The sequence below is a fragment of the Hemicordylus capensis genome, chromosome 4 (assembly GCF_027244095.1).
Source record: "Hemicordylus capensis ecotype Gifberg chromosome 4, rHemCap1.1.pri, whole genome shotgun sequence".
NCBI classification, from domain to species: Eukaryota; Metazoa; Chordata; class Lepidosauria; order Squamata; family Cordylidae; genus Hemicordylus; species Hemicordylus capensis.
The window spans coordinates 207784118-207800449 of record NC_069660.1 but is presented as its reverse complement, the minus strand read 5'-3'; the positions used below and the strand labels follow the sequence as shown (position 1 = coordinate 207800449).

The window sequence follows — 16332 nt, the reverse complement described above, 5'->3', positions numbered from 1 at the left end:
ACATATAACTTTTCAACAAAAGTGGATGGAGAGGAGACAAGACAAGGAGAACGTTGGCATAGGAGGGCATAGAGAGGACACAAGAATGAGAAAATCTTGAAAAGGCAAGATGCCTTGAAAAGGAGTGGCAGTGACGGCAAGCAGACATGCACGTGCAGAAGAGGACAAAAGGAAGGAGGAGGTTGGCAGAGGAATGCACAGGGACAAGGAAGAGCAAGGAGCCTTGAAGAAAACAAACATACTCGCAAGAACATGTGGTACCCTTCAGGCTGTTCTGCCTTCGAGTCACCAAGCCAGCCAGCCATTGCCAACCAATAGCAAGCTAGCTGCACACACTGCTGACAACGTTTGCAATTGGCCGAGCTCTGCCAGAAGGATTCAGGACCAGATGTGGAGGCAGAGGAGGACTCCAGAGGAGAAGCAGGGGCAGCACAGAACTCTGGAGGAGACACGGGGGCAGCAGAGAGGAGCAGGGAGCTCAATCTAGCATATAGCTGGGCCCTGCTGACCCAGAAGGATACCATGGTAGATGGTATCGAACGCCGCCAAGAGATCCAACAGAGTCACACTCCCTCTGTCGATTCCCCGGTAAAGGTCATCCATCAGGCCGACCAAGGCTGTCTCAACCCCATCGCCCGTTCTAAAGCCAGTTTGAAATGGGTCTATATAATCAGTTTCCCCCAAAACCTCCTGGAGCTGGTTAGCCACCACCCTCTCAATTACCTTGCCCAGCCAGGGGAGAATGAATGACAATGAATGAACCGAAATTCAAACCATATAAAACTCCATCTTATTGGCCTTCCTGGGAGGAAGGCTGATCAACCCAGGAAGTTCTGGATTAGATGGAATTACACTCCCTCTGAAGGACAAGGCTGGGGATGGGCTGTAGCTCAGTAGTAAAGCATCCATTTTGCATGCAGAAAGTCTAAGTTTCAATCCCTGGCATCTCTAGGTAGGGCTGAAACTTTGGAGAGGTGTTGCCAGTTAGTGTAGGCAACTCTGAGACAGATGGACCAATGGTCTGACTCAATATAAGGCAGCTTCCTATGTTCTTAGATTTGTAACTTGTGAGTACTCTGGGATGACAGCTATGCACAACAGTGAATTTTGCTAGCTTTGGCTAGTACACCGCTGTCTGGATTATAAAACCTCCCATCCTTGTTCTAGTTTTGCAAGCCTTGTTTTGTACAATGAGGATGTATCTTAAATCTCATACAGCTTTTTTGGGGGTGGGGGGGAGGTAGTATTAATCCATTAAACAGCTCACCGCATGTAGTGTTGGGTTTTTTTTTTATCCTAAGTGAAGTTGTTTCAAAAACCTGTATAAAGATTCACATTTTCCTGACAGAACAAGAACACTCTCCCATTGGCCGAGGCAACTATGACATCAGCACTGCTCAACCTCCCTGCAGCCTTCTGTGTGTGCAAGGACTGACTGGGTTGTGTGGATTTGTTTTGTGCTGATTACTGAAAATGACTGGAAGATGATTTGTAAAGGGAAATTCAGGAAATCTGCCATTTGTAGCGTCCTGCATGATTGCAAGTTTCTTTGCTGGCAGTGAAGATTACGTTGGAGTGATAAGGAGAGTAAAGACCACAAGTTTAGTATTAGAGCTCGTTCTATAACTTCACAGGGTTATTGTGAGGACAAACATAACCATATACTACTCCTCTGGGCTCCTTGGAAGAAGAGTGGAATATAAATGTGGAGTTTTTTTAAATTTAAAACTTATTTGTTTGGCCTGGCTTTCCAGGGTTTTTTTTAATCGGTTTTAATATTTTAACCCAGTTTCAGGATTTTTAATTATTGCGACTGTTTAATTGTTGTTTTAAAATGTTTTAAAATTGTTAATTGTTGTTTATTTTTTTAATTTTTGTTTTAGCACTTTACTGTTTTAATGGTTTGTTTTAAGTATAAACTGCCCTGAGCCATTTTGGAAGGGCAGTATTAAAAAGTAAAATAAAATAAAATAAGATAAAATATATTTTTTTAAAAACTCAAAAAGAAATCCCCTCCCCAAAATATTGCCTGCTTACATGGCATGCCAGTATAGGGGGACAATATTTTTTTTATTTTTCTCCCCCTAAAGAGGGGGCACTGTGCAAAGAAAGCGGGTGGGAGGGGAGTGCTGGTTGCCTGCTCTTTTTGCCTTTCACCTTAGTAAAGCTGAAATTTTTTGTCAGGGCTGGTGAAATCTGTCCCCAGGGAATGAAAAATCTCTTGAAAATAAAGGACAATCATTATTATACTTGAGTGATTTAACTCATGTCTCTGAGATAGAATGGGCCTGTTTCCCTATATGAAATAGGCCTCAACTGCTTAATAGTGGTAGTGTTGCTGCTTCTAAGCCCCAATGACATCAGGTTGTGGAGAGTATACACACTATATCATATCCATCAGATGGTGCAAGGAAAAGAGATGCAGTACAGGCTTAGCCTGGTTTGAATATCTTCAAATACAATACTTTCTGTCCAAGATCAATATTTTAAACGAAGTAAGGAATGAAACAATCTTGGGGGAGGGGGGGAACAACAGTGTGGAACATCTTATATGAAGGATATAGTTCAAATAATGTACCAATATTGAATGAATGAATGAATGAATGAATATCTTTATTATGATCATTGATCAGTTCTATATACAAACAGATAATACTACATTCAGATAAGAAGTAATTCATACAGAATATACCAACAGAGAAGCCTCATGTATCATCTGAAAAGAAGAACTGGAGGTTAGCTGTTGACGGATCTTAACAGCAGCTGCACAAGTTTCTTCTTATCTGCAAGGAGGAGTATGGTGTAAAATTCAGCAGTCAATATGTACCAATATTTGATTATTATGAAATGGGATCAAAAAAGTAATGGGAAAGAGATGTAGGTTTCTCTTTGGATGAATTATATTGGTCACAAATATAGTCAAGTAGTCCCTTAAAATCAGCTTCACTGAATATCAAAGAACTTTCTTATTAGATGATGTGATGCTACAGATTGCCACTATGGTTGTCCCACAGCTCCTGCAAAGACATCTTTATTAGGGGTGTGCAATTTGGATTTTCGGTGATTTGGTTCGGGACCCGAACTGAATCACCCCTGTTCTGTTTTGTGCCCGAATATGGGCCACCCGAATCACCCTTGATTCGGTTCGGATTTAATCCGAATCCGAATCGATTTGGGGGGGGAAAGGGGCCCAGGGGCAAAATATTGGGGGGGTGGTAGTGCCCAATGGGTGGAAGCTACCACCCCAATTTCAGGGGGATTGGGCAAAGGGCTGATTTTTTGGGAATTTTTGAAGTTTTAGTGACTTTGGGGCAGTTCGGGGGCATAGCATGGGATCTGGGCAAAAAGAGTAGGGTGGGATGGTAGTGCCTAATGGGTGGAGGCTACCACCCCAATTTCAGGGGGATTGGGCAAAGGGCTGATTTTTGGGGAATTTTTGAAGTTTTTGTGTCTTTGGGGCAGTTTGGGGGCAGAAAGTGGATCTGCCCCAATAGAGTGGGGTGGGGTGGTAGTGCCTATTGGGTGGAGGCTACCACCCCAATTTCAGGGGGATTGGGCAGAGGGCTGATTTTTTGGGGAATTTTTGAAGTTTTGGTGTCTTTGGGGCAGATTGGGGGCAGAAAGTGGATCTGCCCCAAAAGAGTGGGGTGGGCTGGTAGATAGTGCCTAATGGGTGGAGTCTACCACCCGTCCCCAATTTCACCCGTCCCCTCAGAAGTTTTTCTGAAGGGATTTTATTCCCTTATTTTCTGAGGTGTGAATTCTCATTCTATGATAGCAAATGAGATTTTTTTCAATTAAACAACCCTCATGACCCCACTTTCACTTTTTCACACTCTCATTTACTAAGAATATGATGAATGGATCAATCTAGCACACTGCACCTTAAGAAGAAAAACCTCAGAAATTCACCAAAATTCACCCCTCTGCCCAATCACTCTGAAATTGGGGATGGGTGGTAGCCTCCACCCATTAGGCACTATCTACCAGCCCACCCCACTCTTTTGGGGCAGATCCACTTTCTGCCCCCAATCTGCCCCAAAGACACCAAAACATCAAAAATTCCCAAAAAATCAGCTCTCTGCCCAATCCCCCTGAAATTGGGGTGATAGCCTCCACCCATTAGGCACTACCACCCCACCCCACTCTTTTGGGGCAGATCCACTTTCTGCCCCCAAACTGCCCCAAAGTCACTAAAACTTCAAACATTCCCAAAAAATCGGTCATGAGCCGAATCACCCGAATTTTTCGGCCCCGAAATTCGGGTGATTCGGCTTGGCCCCGAAAAATATCGGGGGGCATCAGGGGTGATTTGGTTCGGCCCTGAATCACCCGAAATTGCTCTTTTCGGGCACAGATCGATCTGTGCCCGAAATTTTTTGCACATCCCTAATCTTTATGCTGGAGAAATTGTGTTGAGAAAGGTAAAGTAAAGTTGTGCAGTCGAGTCGGTGTCGACTCCTGGTGACTACAGAGCCATGTTGTTTTCTTTAGTAGAATACAGAAGAGGTTTACCATTGCCATCTCCTGTACAGTCTGAGATGATGCCTTTCAGCACCTTCCTGTATTGCTGCTGCCTGATACAGGTGTTTCCCATAGTCTGGGGACATACCAGTGGGGATTCAAACCAGCAATCTCTTGCTCCCTAGGCAAGATACTTCCCTGCTGCTAGTCTTGTCTTTGCATGTGCTTATTTTTGCAGCTGTTTTACAATATATAAAGGACATAACTGGAACTATGTGCCATATAAAACCGAGCTAGTTTTACTTCATAATAATTTAAGGGAAATTAAAGCCTCAATTTTACTAACTTGAAAGGCACCCCAACAGTGCAGCATGACAGGGCTGCTATGGAACTTAAAATTGCTTCTCTGCAGTCACACAGAGCTATTTCCAGGGTGGATAAAAATCAATGGTTTTTTTTTAAAGGATTTCTTTGATTTAAACCAGATTTTTTAAAATTTCAATCAGATTTTTAAAATAAAATGCTTTTTGAGGAAAAAAAATCTATCTAAAGATAGTTTTCTTTTTAAGATACATTATAGTCCAAAGGTTATTCATCATGAAATAAGGATTAGTTTTTAATTATGTCGCATGAGGCTGTATATATGCAATGTTTAAATTTTTTAGTAAATGAATTCCATTAATCCATTCACAATGTCATGCTCTTCCAGAGGTTTCTGTAAGATTATTTTGGACAGTTTTTCTATCTAGAAGATATTATCACAGATGCTTGGTTTTGCAGTTCTCAAAACTGTGATTTTGTGTCTGCAGAGATAACATGCCTCTTCTTTGCAGCAAAAATGTTATAAAATAAACATACAGAGTTGAGAAAAAGACCTCTTAATCCCATTGTTCCTTTGCAAATCTATGTACATAGAATCAACCCCATACCTCTTAAGTGCTAAGTTTTGAGAAGTTCAATGAATAGAAGATTGTTTGGAGTAGAATAGCTCTGTACAAGGAGCTAAGTGTGAGGAGGGAGGGGCAAGCAGTAAAAATGAAAGTGAAACCTTCTGAGCAGAGTAACAGACTACTCCACAAGTCTTGGGATCTTCATGTGGATAGCCTGAGGCTTATCATATTATTCTTTCCTTGGAGGATAAAACCTATAATGGCAGCAGGCCATAAAAGAGACCCAGTTTGGGAATATTTTAATGAAGTTCCTCTACCTATGGGTAAGGAAGTCATGTGTGCAAAATGCAAACACTGCAACAAAGAAATGCAAGGCCTGGTGGCCCGAATGAAACAACACAATGAGAAGTGCTTTGATGAAGATGACAAAAGGAACATGTTTGAACAGGCAGGATCCTCAGGTTGGTAAACATTTTGATTTCATCATATTTCTTAAAGACTGCCTTGAGGAATTGTCATGTTTGATCAAAAATATATTTGTTATTATTACTGCATGTTACCATCATTTTGATACAGTTGTTATGAAGAAATAAAGAGCTGAAACAAGCAAATATTCCTTTTTGGGGCAGTACTGAGTGGCAGTGAATACAATGAGTAATACTAAATAAGCAGAAATGGTATAAATAATAAAATAACAGCATTGACTTTTTTGTTTAGGGGAATCCATCATCAACCTAAAGGATTCTGGAAACTATCCACGCCCTTCAAAAACACCATCCTCCTGTTCTACAGTTTCAGAGTTATCTGTCCAGGACAGTGTTTCAGTCACATCATATACATCACATATCCACAGTATATCACCTAAAAGAAACAAAAAATCCGACCATCCAGGAACCAGCATAAATTTGTGATAAAAACCAGCAGATTAGAAAAAGAGATAATTGATGAAAAAATTGCCGAGTTTGTTTATGTGACAAACTCTTCTTTCCGTCTGGTTGAAAACGCAGACTTCATTAATATGGTTCAATCACTAAGACCAGGATACAGTCCACCCAGCAGAGCAGATGTTGCAGGGAAACTGCTGGACAAAGTATATGAGAGAGAGAAATGGAGCAATGTGCAACAGGTCTAGAGGGTAAAATTATTAACCTAAGTATTGATGGGTGGAGTATTGTCCACAATAATCCTGTTGTATGTACTTGTATAACAACAGAAGAAGGGCATATCTTTCATGCAGAAACCATTGATATGTCAGGAAATGTACACACCGCAGAATACTTACAAGAAGTAGCAGCAAAAGCTATAATAAAATGTGAACAAACATTCAAATGTCTAGTACGCAGTTTAGTCACAGACAATGCTGCAAATGTATCCAAGATGAGAAGAAATTTAGAAGAGCATGAAGAGACTACAAAGCTAATAACATATGGCTGCAGTGCTCATTTGCTGCACCTCCTAGCCAAAGACTTCAGTGTTCCAGAAATAAAGACTAACTAGCTGACCCGCACAGAGCATCTGCGCGCTCTTTGGGGCCTGCTGTTCCCCCACTCCTGCCCCACTCTCTCTTGCCCCTCATACCCCCAACCCTCTCTCTTGCTCCCCTCCCCCATCCTCCTGCCCCACTCTCTCTTGCCCCCCTCCCCCCACCCTCCTGACCCCCTCCCTCCTGCCTCCTCTCTTGCCTCCTCCCCCTCCCTCCTGCCACCACAGCCAGGTCCTCCTTACCGTGGCAGCGAATGGCCGAAAAGGGCCCCACCGCCGCCATTTCTCCTCTTGGGCAGCGAACTGGGAAGTCTTGCCACCCATTTCCCTCCCACCCCAGCCTCCAACGGGCACTGGGGCTGTGTCCCGCAGCCCATTACCTCTCGTCAGTGCCTCCTCTCCCCTAGCCTGGGCCTGGCTGTCCCGCCGCTGCCTCCTGCCCCTGGCAGCCGGGCCAGGCTGGGCCGCCGCCTCTTCCATACCTGGGACGGCCGGGCCAGGCCGTCCCGCCACCGATGCCTCCCACTAGGTTGGGCCGCCGCCACCTCTTCCATACCTTGGACAGCCTGGCTTAACCAGGCCAGGCCGGCCTGCCACCTCTGCCTCCCAGCGGCCAGCCAACGCCACCTCCTCTGGCCGTTTTGTGACCCGCCACTGCCATTTTTTCTTTCCCTTCAGCTCTCACCCAAGACCAGAACTCTCGCAATGTGTCACAAGAGTTCTGCCGCCAAATTCAGGACACACATGCTTGCTAAGAGAATTAATTATATAGATGTTGAAATTGCTAAATACTTCCATAATAATCATTTTGCAGCAGCAGTTCTGAAAAGAATGGGTGGAACCAAGCCAATACTCGTACAAGATGTTAGATGGAACTCTGTAGTGGACTGTTTTGAGCAGTATATCAAGAACTGGCCTATTCTGATGACAGTTTGTTAACAAAATTGAGAGAAAATAGATGGCACTGTTACGGCCAAAATCTTCAACATTGGGCTTAAGAGAAATGTTGAAGATATCTGAGAATTCTGAAACCCATTTCTGAAGCTTTAAACAAAATACAGAAAAATAGCTGTTTTACTGCTGATGCTGTTGAAAATTTGGAAGGAACTGAGTGAGAACTTAAAAACAGAACTGCACAATGACAGAATTAAATTACAAGAATTAAAAAAACGAATGAGATAAGCACCGTCTCAATCTCATTTTCTTTCAAATATTGTCAATATCCAGTACCAGGGTCAAATCTTAAATGCTGAAGAAGAGGAGTTAGCTATGACATGGGTACCCAGCAATCATCCATGTGTAATGCCAACTATAATAAATTTCAGAGCTAAGGGGGAACCATTCAAGAAATATATGTCTGCCGATGATGCTTTAAAGAAAGTCACACCAGTGAACTGGTGGAAGTCGCTTATGAAGCACTTGGATTTAAAGACTGCTGAAGTAATGATTTCACTTTTAACAGCAGTAGCTTCTGCTGCTGGTATAGAAAGAATATTCTCTTCCTTTGGACTAATTCATTCTAAATTGAGAAATCGTTTGGGAGCCGATAAAGCAGGAAAGCTTGTTTTTTCTTTTCCAGTTTATGAACAAACAACAAAATGAAGATGAAGATGAGTGAGCTACAGAAGACAATATTTTAATTTTTTTCATGTGTGGACCTGGCGGATAGTCAGTCTAAGGGATTTTTAAAAAAGATATTTTGTTTAACCACATCAGTTAACAAACATGGATGTTTAAGCAAATACAAGAATACATATGTTATAATGTTATTTTAGTTAAATAAAACTATTTAAATTGTTATTAAGGTAATGACTATGTCTCTCCTTTCAGTAAAGTACAGCAGTAAAGTACAGGATGTATTTGGACATACATCCAAATATGAATGATTAAACTGGAGATAGTTCACCTCACAATAATTTCATAATTATCTATGTATTTCTAATAGTATAACCAAATCAGTAATTTTTGATACAACTGTAACTAATCTGAAAAGTTATTATTCCAAAAATGAAACCTTCATCTGGTTGTAAATATTAATATTATACCAGCAAGACTGAGTGTTTATGTAAAAAACCATAACTTAAATCTAGTCTTACGGACTAGTGATTTAAATCGATTTAAATCAAATCCAACCTGGCTATTTCCACTGGAAACAATGGTAATATTGATACACAATTGCCTGGGAGCAATTTAAAGCCATTCTGCAGCTGCCCCATTGTGCTACCCTATCAGGGCTGCTTTTCAAGTTGGTCCCTAACACTGGCATAAGGCTGCCCATCATGCCAGACAGTGTTTGCCACTTTTACAAAACAAGTTTGAAGAAAAACACCATTTACTTCAAAAAAGTGCCTCTGTACATATCTGTTTTCTATTCACCTTAATTAAATGCTATCATTATTTTAGTTTAGTTACCTGCCCACTATAGAACATTTTTTTGTACTTGGCTCTTAATTATGTGATTGAGCTCAAAATGATGATTCGTTTACAGGTAACAACACTAGATGCAATCCATTCTTGCCCTTCAGAAATTTGCAACTATGACTGGGAAATAGAAGTACAACACACTAGAGAACAGTGATGAAGTACAGTTGAAAAAAAATAAACAGTGTACGATAGAGAGACAGAATCTCTCACCACAAACATAGAAAGGTCGAGATTGGGAGAGAAGAAAATGTGTGTTTCTTTGAGGCATCTATGCTGTGTGTGTTATCTGAGCAACATATTGTATGTGCTGAAAATTGTGCTGATTTGAAAGCAGCTAAACTGCTTTATACACACATATACTGAAAAATAGTGTTGGATTAAAGGAATGAAATAAGGAAATTACAGGAAGAAGCTATAGACCTACTACACATTCTGTCCTGCATTGGTTGGCATCCTAGTCCTTCAGGCAGTTTCTTTTAGTATCATACTTGTGATGTCATTAAGAATTTATACAAAGTTCTTCACTGGTTGCACAATGGATCCCAACAAAAAACTGGAGTCATCACATCAAGCACCCATTTCCAATCCCCACCATCCCCCTTATTTTACATTCTGGTGAGAAGAAAACGCCTCTAAACTAGGAAGATCTCACAGGTTTTGGTTCAGGTAGCAAAAGACTAGGAAAAACTCTATCAAAATATTTCCACAGATATTTAAAACATTCCCTGTGAGACTGGAAATGAACAAAAATGTCATTGAACAAAGAACTAAATAAAAATGAAGCACAAGATAATTAGCCTGTGAATGTTTTTTTTAGAATAATTTGATCTTTAGTAAATACTAAAGAGCATCTTCTGTCAAAATGTAAACTAATGAAGACAGCATCATGAAAATATTGCAGAAGCAAACACTGCCTCTGAATATATGTCTAATGTGTTGTAAGTTCCTATTGGTTTGTAAAAGTAAATAAGAAAAATGAGCGTGTTTATATAAAAGCAAGATTAAAAATAACTGAGTTGAGTTTCCATTTGAAACTAGATTCAGAACTACAGCAAATGTGAGCAGATCACCAGGAAGCCTCCAGTTCAAATTTTGCCTCAGGCATTAATTCACTAAGTAGCCTTGAGCAAGACATTATGACTCAATGAAGGCATCACCCCGAACCATGGTAAATTTAGCTTAACATCTGAACTGGTAAACCACAGTTACAGCCATCCCTCTGCCTCCGGAGACCACTAGGGAATGGAATGCTGAGCAAACAAAAATAAAAGCCAAAAAGAGGTTCTTAACCATAGTTTGCTTATACAATTAGAAGTTCAATCCACAGTTTGGATTCACAACTGTAAGTTTGCCATGATGCCCAAAATAAGTCCATCTCATTGTCCCCCATAAAAGAAATGTCTTAAAGTTAATAAGAAAGGACTAAAAGAGAACTTATGGGACCACACATTGTACGCTATTTTCCGTATTTCAAATTGAAGTAGTGGGCAATGTGCAATCACACAAGAAGAGTTTGAGATGCATGGAAGCTCCCTTTCCCATCAATTTTCAAGATTATGACTCAATATCTTAAAGAATAAATGTATCAAATCTTTAAAAGTACACCATAATTTGGTTACCCTGACACTATCAAATGATTACATATTTGTATGTGTGTTTTGTCATTCTACAAGTTCAATATGACCCTCAATTAGAAAGTACTGTGAAGGTAAACGTGAATGCCATTTTTTCTCTGCTCTTCTGCATTCCAGACATCTTTGATATGACTGTCTTATTCCTCCTCCCATCTAACATCCCTCTGTGTTTTGGCCCTAATTTGCCTTTTCTTTAGGTTTGCAGATGTCTTTTGTACTATCTCTGTGAACAAGGAACCATTTTCTTATCCCTTTTAGAATAAAAGCTTTTTTGTGCACCACTTTTGTTGAAAAAATATTCTTAAATAAATATAAATATTCTTAATAACAATAACAGTAATATAGCAATAAGTATTACTAAAATAAGTTTCTCTTTCATTTTCAGTTGTATGTCAGCCATTTCATACAGCATATGTTGCATTAATAAAGTTGTTTCACCACCATACAGTCACTGTTATAGCCAGAATTTGCTGTAATTCAGCTCCATACAGAGACCGCTGTAATTCAGCTCCAAATTATTTCCTATAGTGGTAAGATGGAATTTCTTGTCAAGGAGGTGTTCCTTTAAAAAAAAAAATGGGTAGAGGGTCTAGGCCATTGGTTGGGGATGCTCTAACTATAGATTTCCTGCACTTAGCAGAGAACTAAACCAGAGGTATAGTACCACTGACCAAGCTTACAAGGTTGATATCCTTATATGTATGTGAAGTGCTTTGACTGCTCTTAAGCTCTATGTAAATATTGTACTACATATATAAATTACTAAACCAGACCCAAAAAAATAAAGGTTAACAGATACTGTAGTATGCAGAGAGAGGCATGACATTAGAGTCAGCATTTAGTGCTGGTATTTTCAAGGTTACTAAGAGAATGTGCATAAAATTAAGCTGGCTTTTACATACAGCCTTAAAAAGGCACTTGAGAACATGAAGAGTATTTTCATTTGGATTTGGGTTTACATCCATCTCTTAAAACAGAACAGAAGTCAATAGTAATGTGATTAGAATGTAACTGGAATAAGCTGTTGTTTAACTGAAGGAGGAAACAGCATGATTTAAATCTGCCTTGCAGAATTCAAATCATGAGGCAATCACTTAGCTACCTATCACCTATTGAAAGCACGTGGATGTTGTCCTTTACATTTTGTGTCTGTTTGAAACTTGAAGGATTAAACTGGGGAGCAATTTAGTACTATGATATATTTTGAAGGATTTGTGCAAAATGAAGTCATACTTCCCAATGACCTATGGATACCAAATTTTGCATAAACAATCGTGCCACTGAAATTAGCTGAATGGACTACTCTTTACACTGTAATATCCATGGGGAAAGCTTTAAAAATTGTATTTTAAAAGAAGAAATTCTGAATATTACCAGGAAATGTTAACTGTTATTGTTCTCAACAGATTTCTAACAATCAACCAGATCAATAATTCCAAAATGACATCATGCCCAAGAAAACAGATCATCATTCTCAGATTCAAATTTACTAGGATTCAAATTGGTCCTGGACCCTCTGACCCTGCCTGAGAATTTTCAGTCATCCTGGAAACGGGCTGTTTGGACTAAACTGTCACTCCTGCGATTCTCCCTCCCACCCCAATCACTTGCTATGGAGCGTGACCAGGTGAAAACAGTAATAAAACAGAGGATGATGCAGGGGCGTAGCAAGGTTGGAGTGGGCCCAGAGACAAGATTTTAAAATGCCCCCTCCCCCACTGAAGCTCAGCTCATGAAGTAAAAAAATCTTAAATGAGGCTGAATAGTGGTAACTATTTATATATTTATATATAAGTTATATATATAAACCTATATATAGAACATCAAATTGTGGATGATGCAAGTCATTTAATGGTACTAGAGAAAGACATGCTGTTCTGGTAACTCCAGGTCTTAACACTCACATCAATTTCGGAGGACGACTACAACTGAAGGAAGTCCTGGCGGGTGAGTGGCTGGGGGAGTCAGTCATGTGACTTGCCTCTGGAGGGCCCCCCCAAGGCAGTGGGCCCCCAGACAACTGTCTCCCCTTGCCCTATTATAGTTACGCCCCTGGGATGATGGACACTGAGTGCCAGACTGATCTAGGCAGGGTTCCAACCTTCCTGTCCTCAGAAAGACACAGATACTCTGCCTTCCCCGTCGCCTACCTGTCACAGCTGGAAATCCCAAGCCACAGAAAGGCTTTTACCCTCGCCCCTTGTCATGCCCTTTCCTCCGCTGTATTGGAAGGCAAATACAGAAAGATCCCAATTGCAGAGAGATTTTGTCCCTGTGAAACTGGGGAGGTCGAATCCACAGAACATGTACTCCTCTTTTGCCCCTTTTACAGAGACAGTTGGGCCAAGCTGATATTCATGCTCTACTGTTCTGTCTTATGCTAGTCTTGGACCGTAATAAAGGTGAATGATTGATTGATATGATTCACATTTACCATATATGGTAATTATTCCATAAAATGGATAATGTTTGAAGTTGAAATCCTACAAAACTACACTTTTACTTCCCTTCTGCAAGCATATTAATAAAAAATTATATCATGTATATTTAATTTCTTGAACTTTCCTATAAGCATAATCTCTACAAAATGACTTTGCCCAGTCAACAATAGGCCTCACCTACTAGTTCTACATAATTCTCAATACCACTACATTCTTCACTTAAACAACAAATCATAGACCAATTGTTTTTTAGAATAAGAAAGCTGAATCTGTAGCATCAAATCTCATCTGTAAAATTGTATTCTTTTGTCTCAACAATCCACATGAAATTTCACAGGATGTCTTTGTCCAATCTAATTTTTCCAGGTCCATCACTAAAAATACCATTTAAGACCAAAAACAAAATTCCTCTTGAGAAAGAGGAGTATTTTATTTATTAATAGTATGTAAAGTATTTAAGATTAGAAGAGGTTCTCTATGGCTACATCAGAATCTTGTTAAAACTGTGGTGACTCAACCACAAATGTGCCGCCTAATCCCAATCCTATGCATTTTTTACAAATTTCCACAGAACTGCATCATTAGCCAGGGAACCAGTGCTGAAATAACATGATGAAAAAGTAGTGCAATCTCCTCCTTTCCACCACACATAAATTTCCATGCAAGCTGAAGCTTCCACACATATGCTCCTTTTGTGCAGTTTCTATCTCCTAATATATAAAGTGCTTTACCACCTTACAGCTAGGGAGAGCTGGACTGCTACCAAATGATAGCAAAACAAACAAATACATAACATATAACAAGTTTAGCTATCATCAGCTCCAAAGACACAAAACACACAAGGAAAAATTAAAGATATTTAATCATTTTAAATTTTGAAGGGATTGTATAAAGAAATAAGTCGGAAAAATTGGTGTGTACACCTGAAAAGTAAAAGTGAAACGTGACTCATTTCCCAGAGTTTGTGATTCCTATCATTTTAACATCTAGCATTCATGAAAAATGGCTTAATTTCAAGAAATGTAAGCGACACAAAGCAGCAATGTAATATTAGTGTATGGTAAACTTAATGACAGATCAAGACACAGATTTCAAACATACTGGCCAACATTCATAATAACGCTGCACAAGCACTATGGAGGAGGAGCAATTCTCTCCGAACCCCACTGTGTATCCTGGGGAAAAACATCCTTGAGGGTTGCACAATGCTCAGGGACACAATTTCAGGAGGCACAATGGCTTTGGCGGGGGATGACGATCAGTGAAAAGCACCCCTCCTCCAAAGTGCCAGCACAGTGTTAGCCTGGATGTCAGCCAATATGTCTGAAAGCATGAATTCCAGCACATCTCAACAGAAAAGCTCTAAACTGACAAACTAAGTGGTTTTAAGCCTTTATCAACCAGAAAAAGCACTCTGAGAAACTCTGCAGATACTCCAAAATAAAAACACTACTGCTGACATTTGCAAAATTATCCAAAGCTATTAGCTACAAAAAGTTGCCAATAAAGTACACACACTTACCTTTTCCATTTATTGTTAATGCAGATGCAATGGTAGCTGTTACTGGCACGGGTAACTGTGGTACTAGTGGGTGTATTCTTGGCCTGCTCCCCATCCTAGCACGCTCTTCTCCAGGTCCTAATAAAGCGCCAACTGGTTTTTCTGCAGCCACTTCTGGTGCTACAGAATCTTCCTGATCCTGTTCTATACGGTCTAGCTTATCAGGGCTTTCATGCTGAAAACCATCCACTGCTGTCCGACTCTTAATAGGACTTTTGGGCACAAGGATTTTGATACCTGATTTTGAGAGGTCCATATTTTTTCTACTAGAGATAGGAGTGTTGTTTTTCCGAAACTTCTGGGCAGCAAATAACTGATTATTTTTTGATTCATGGTCCTTTCCAATAACTAAAGACTTGGGAGAGGTCTTTGAAAAAGAACTATTAGTAGATCTGGAAATTTGTTTTCTTGCATTATTTGGAGATGTCCTGTTTGTCCTTGTTAATGTGCTTTCTTTTTGCTTATCGTTGTGACGTCTATTGAATTCATGTATATATTCCTCACAATTCACAAGGTGCTGTTCAGGTTCCCACGTGTCATCTTCACTCTCGTAGCCTTTCCATCGGACTAAATATTCTGTTTTCCCCTTCTTGTTCTTTCTTTTATCAACAATTCTCTCTACCTGTTGAAAGAAAAATTACAGATTGAGATGAAGACATGCTGGTGAAAAATAAAAAAATAAAGCACTTTTGGAAGAAGTCATCCAGCAGCAAAGTATTATTTTGGCTATTCACAATAGTACTGTGCTCTTGAAGTTCTGTGCAATTAACTATACTTGTTACTTCCATGCAACTAAATAACCTGACACTTAGAAATCTTCAATTATTTTTGAAATATGCATGAATTTAACAAGTTGACATGTTACCACGGTGATAAGTAAACAGAAAATTGTGCAGTGATCACACTGATCTGCTATTTTGTGCATTAAGTGGTGCAGTGGGGAAATGCTTGACTAACAAACAGAAGGTTGCTGGTTCAAATCCCCGCTGGTACCATATCAGGCAGCAGCGATATAGGAAAATGCTGAAACTCATCATCTCATACTGCACGGGAGGAAGCAATAGTAAACCCCTACTGTATTATACCAAAGAAAACCACAGGGCTCTGCGGGCACCAGGAGTTGAAATTGCCTTGACGGCACACTTTACCTTTACCTTATGCTACTGTGATACTTAAGCTTAAGTCACACATTGAAATTTACTATACCTAATTATACTGCCTTGTCACCATGAACAACATTGGATACCTGAATAATCTAAGTAAGATGCATGGCATTTAATGAGACAGCGTTCGTGTTTTTCACCAACACACACCACTACCATCCACAAAATACAGAAGACCATATTTTCCTTTGGCTGCAATAACCATTTTGTTGAAAAGTGGTATATAAATATTCACACTAATAGTAACCCACTTTTGGAATATCTTTGGGCAAG

At 39.9% G+C, this 16332-nt stretch overlaps 1 protein-coding gene across 3 annotated transcripts in view; it reads right to left on the bottom strand.

Moving 5' to 3' along the window:
• CDYL (chromodomain Y like) overlaps positions 1-16332 on the bottom strand; it is a 198840-nt gene that overhangs the window by 104224 nt on the left and 78284 nt on the right. For all 3 annotated transcript variants that reach the window (XM_053247724.1, XM_053247723.1, XM_053247725.1), the window contains exon 2: positions 14858-15518. In XM_053247724.1, the coding sequence (XP_053103699.1) occupies positions 14858-15518 (661 nt within the window). The remainder of the gene's footprint in view (positions 1-14857; positions 15519-16332) is intronic.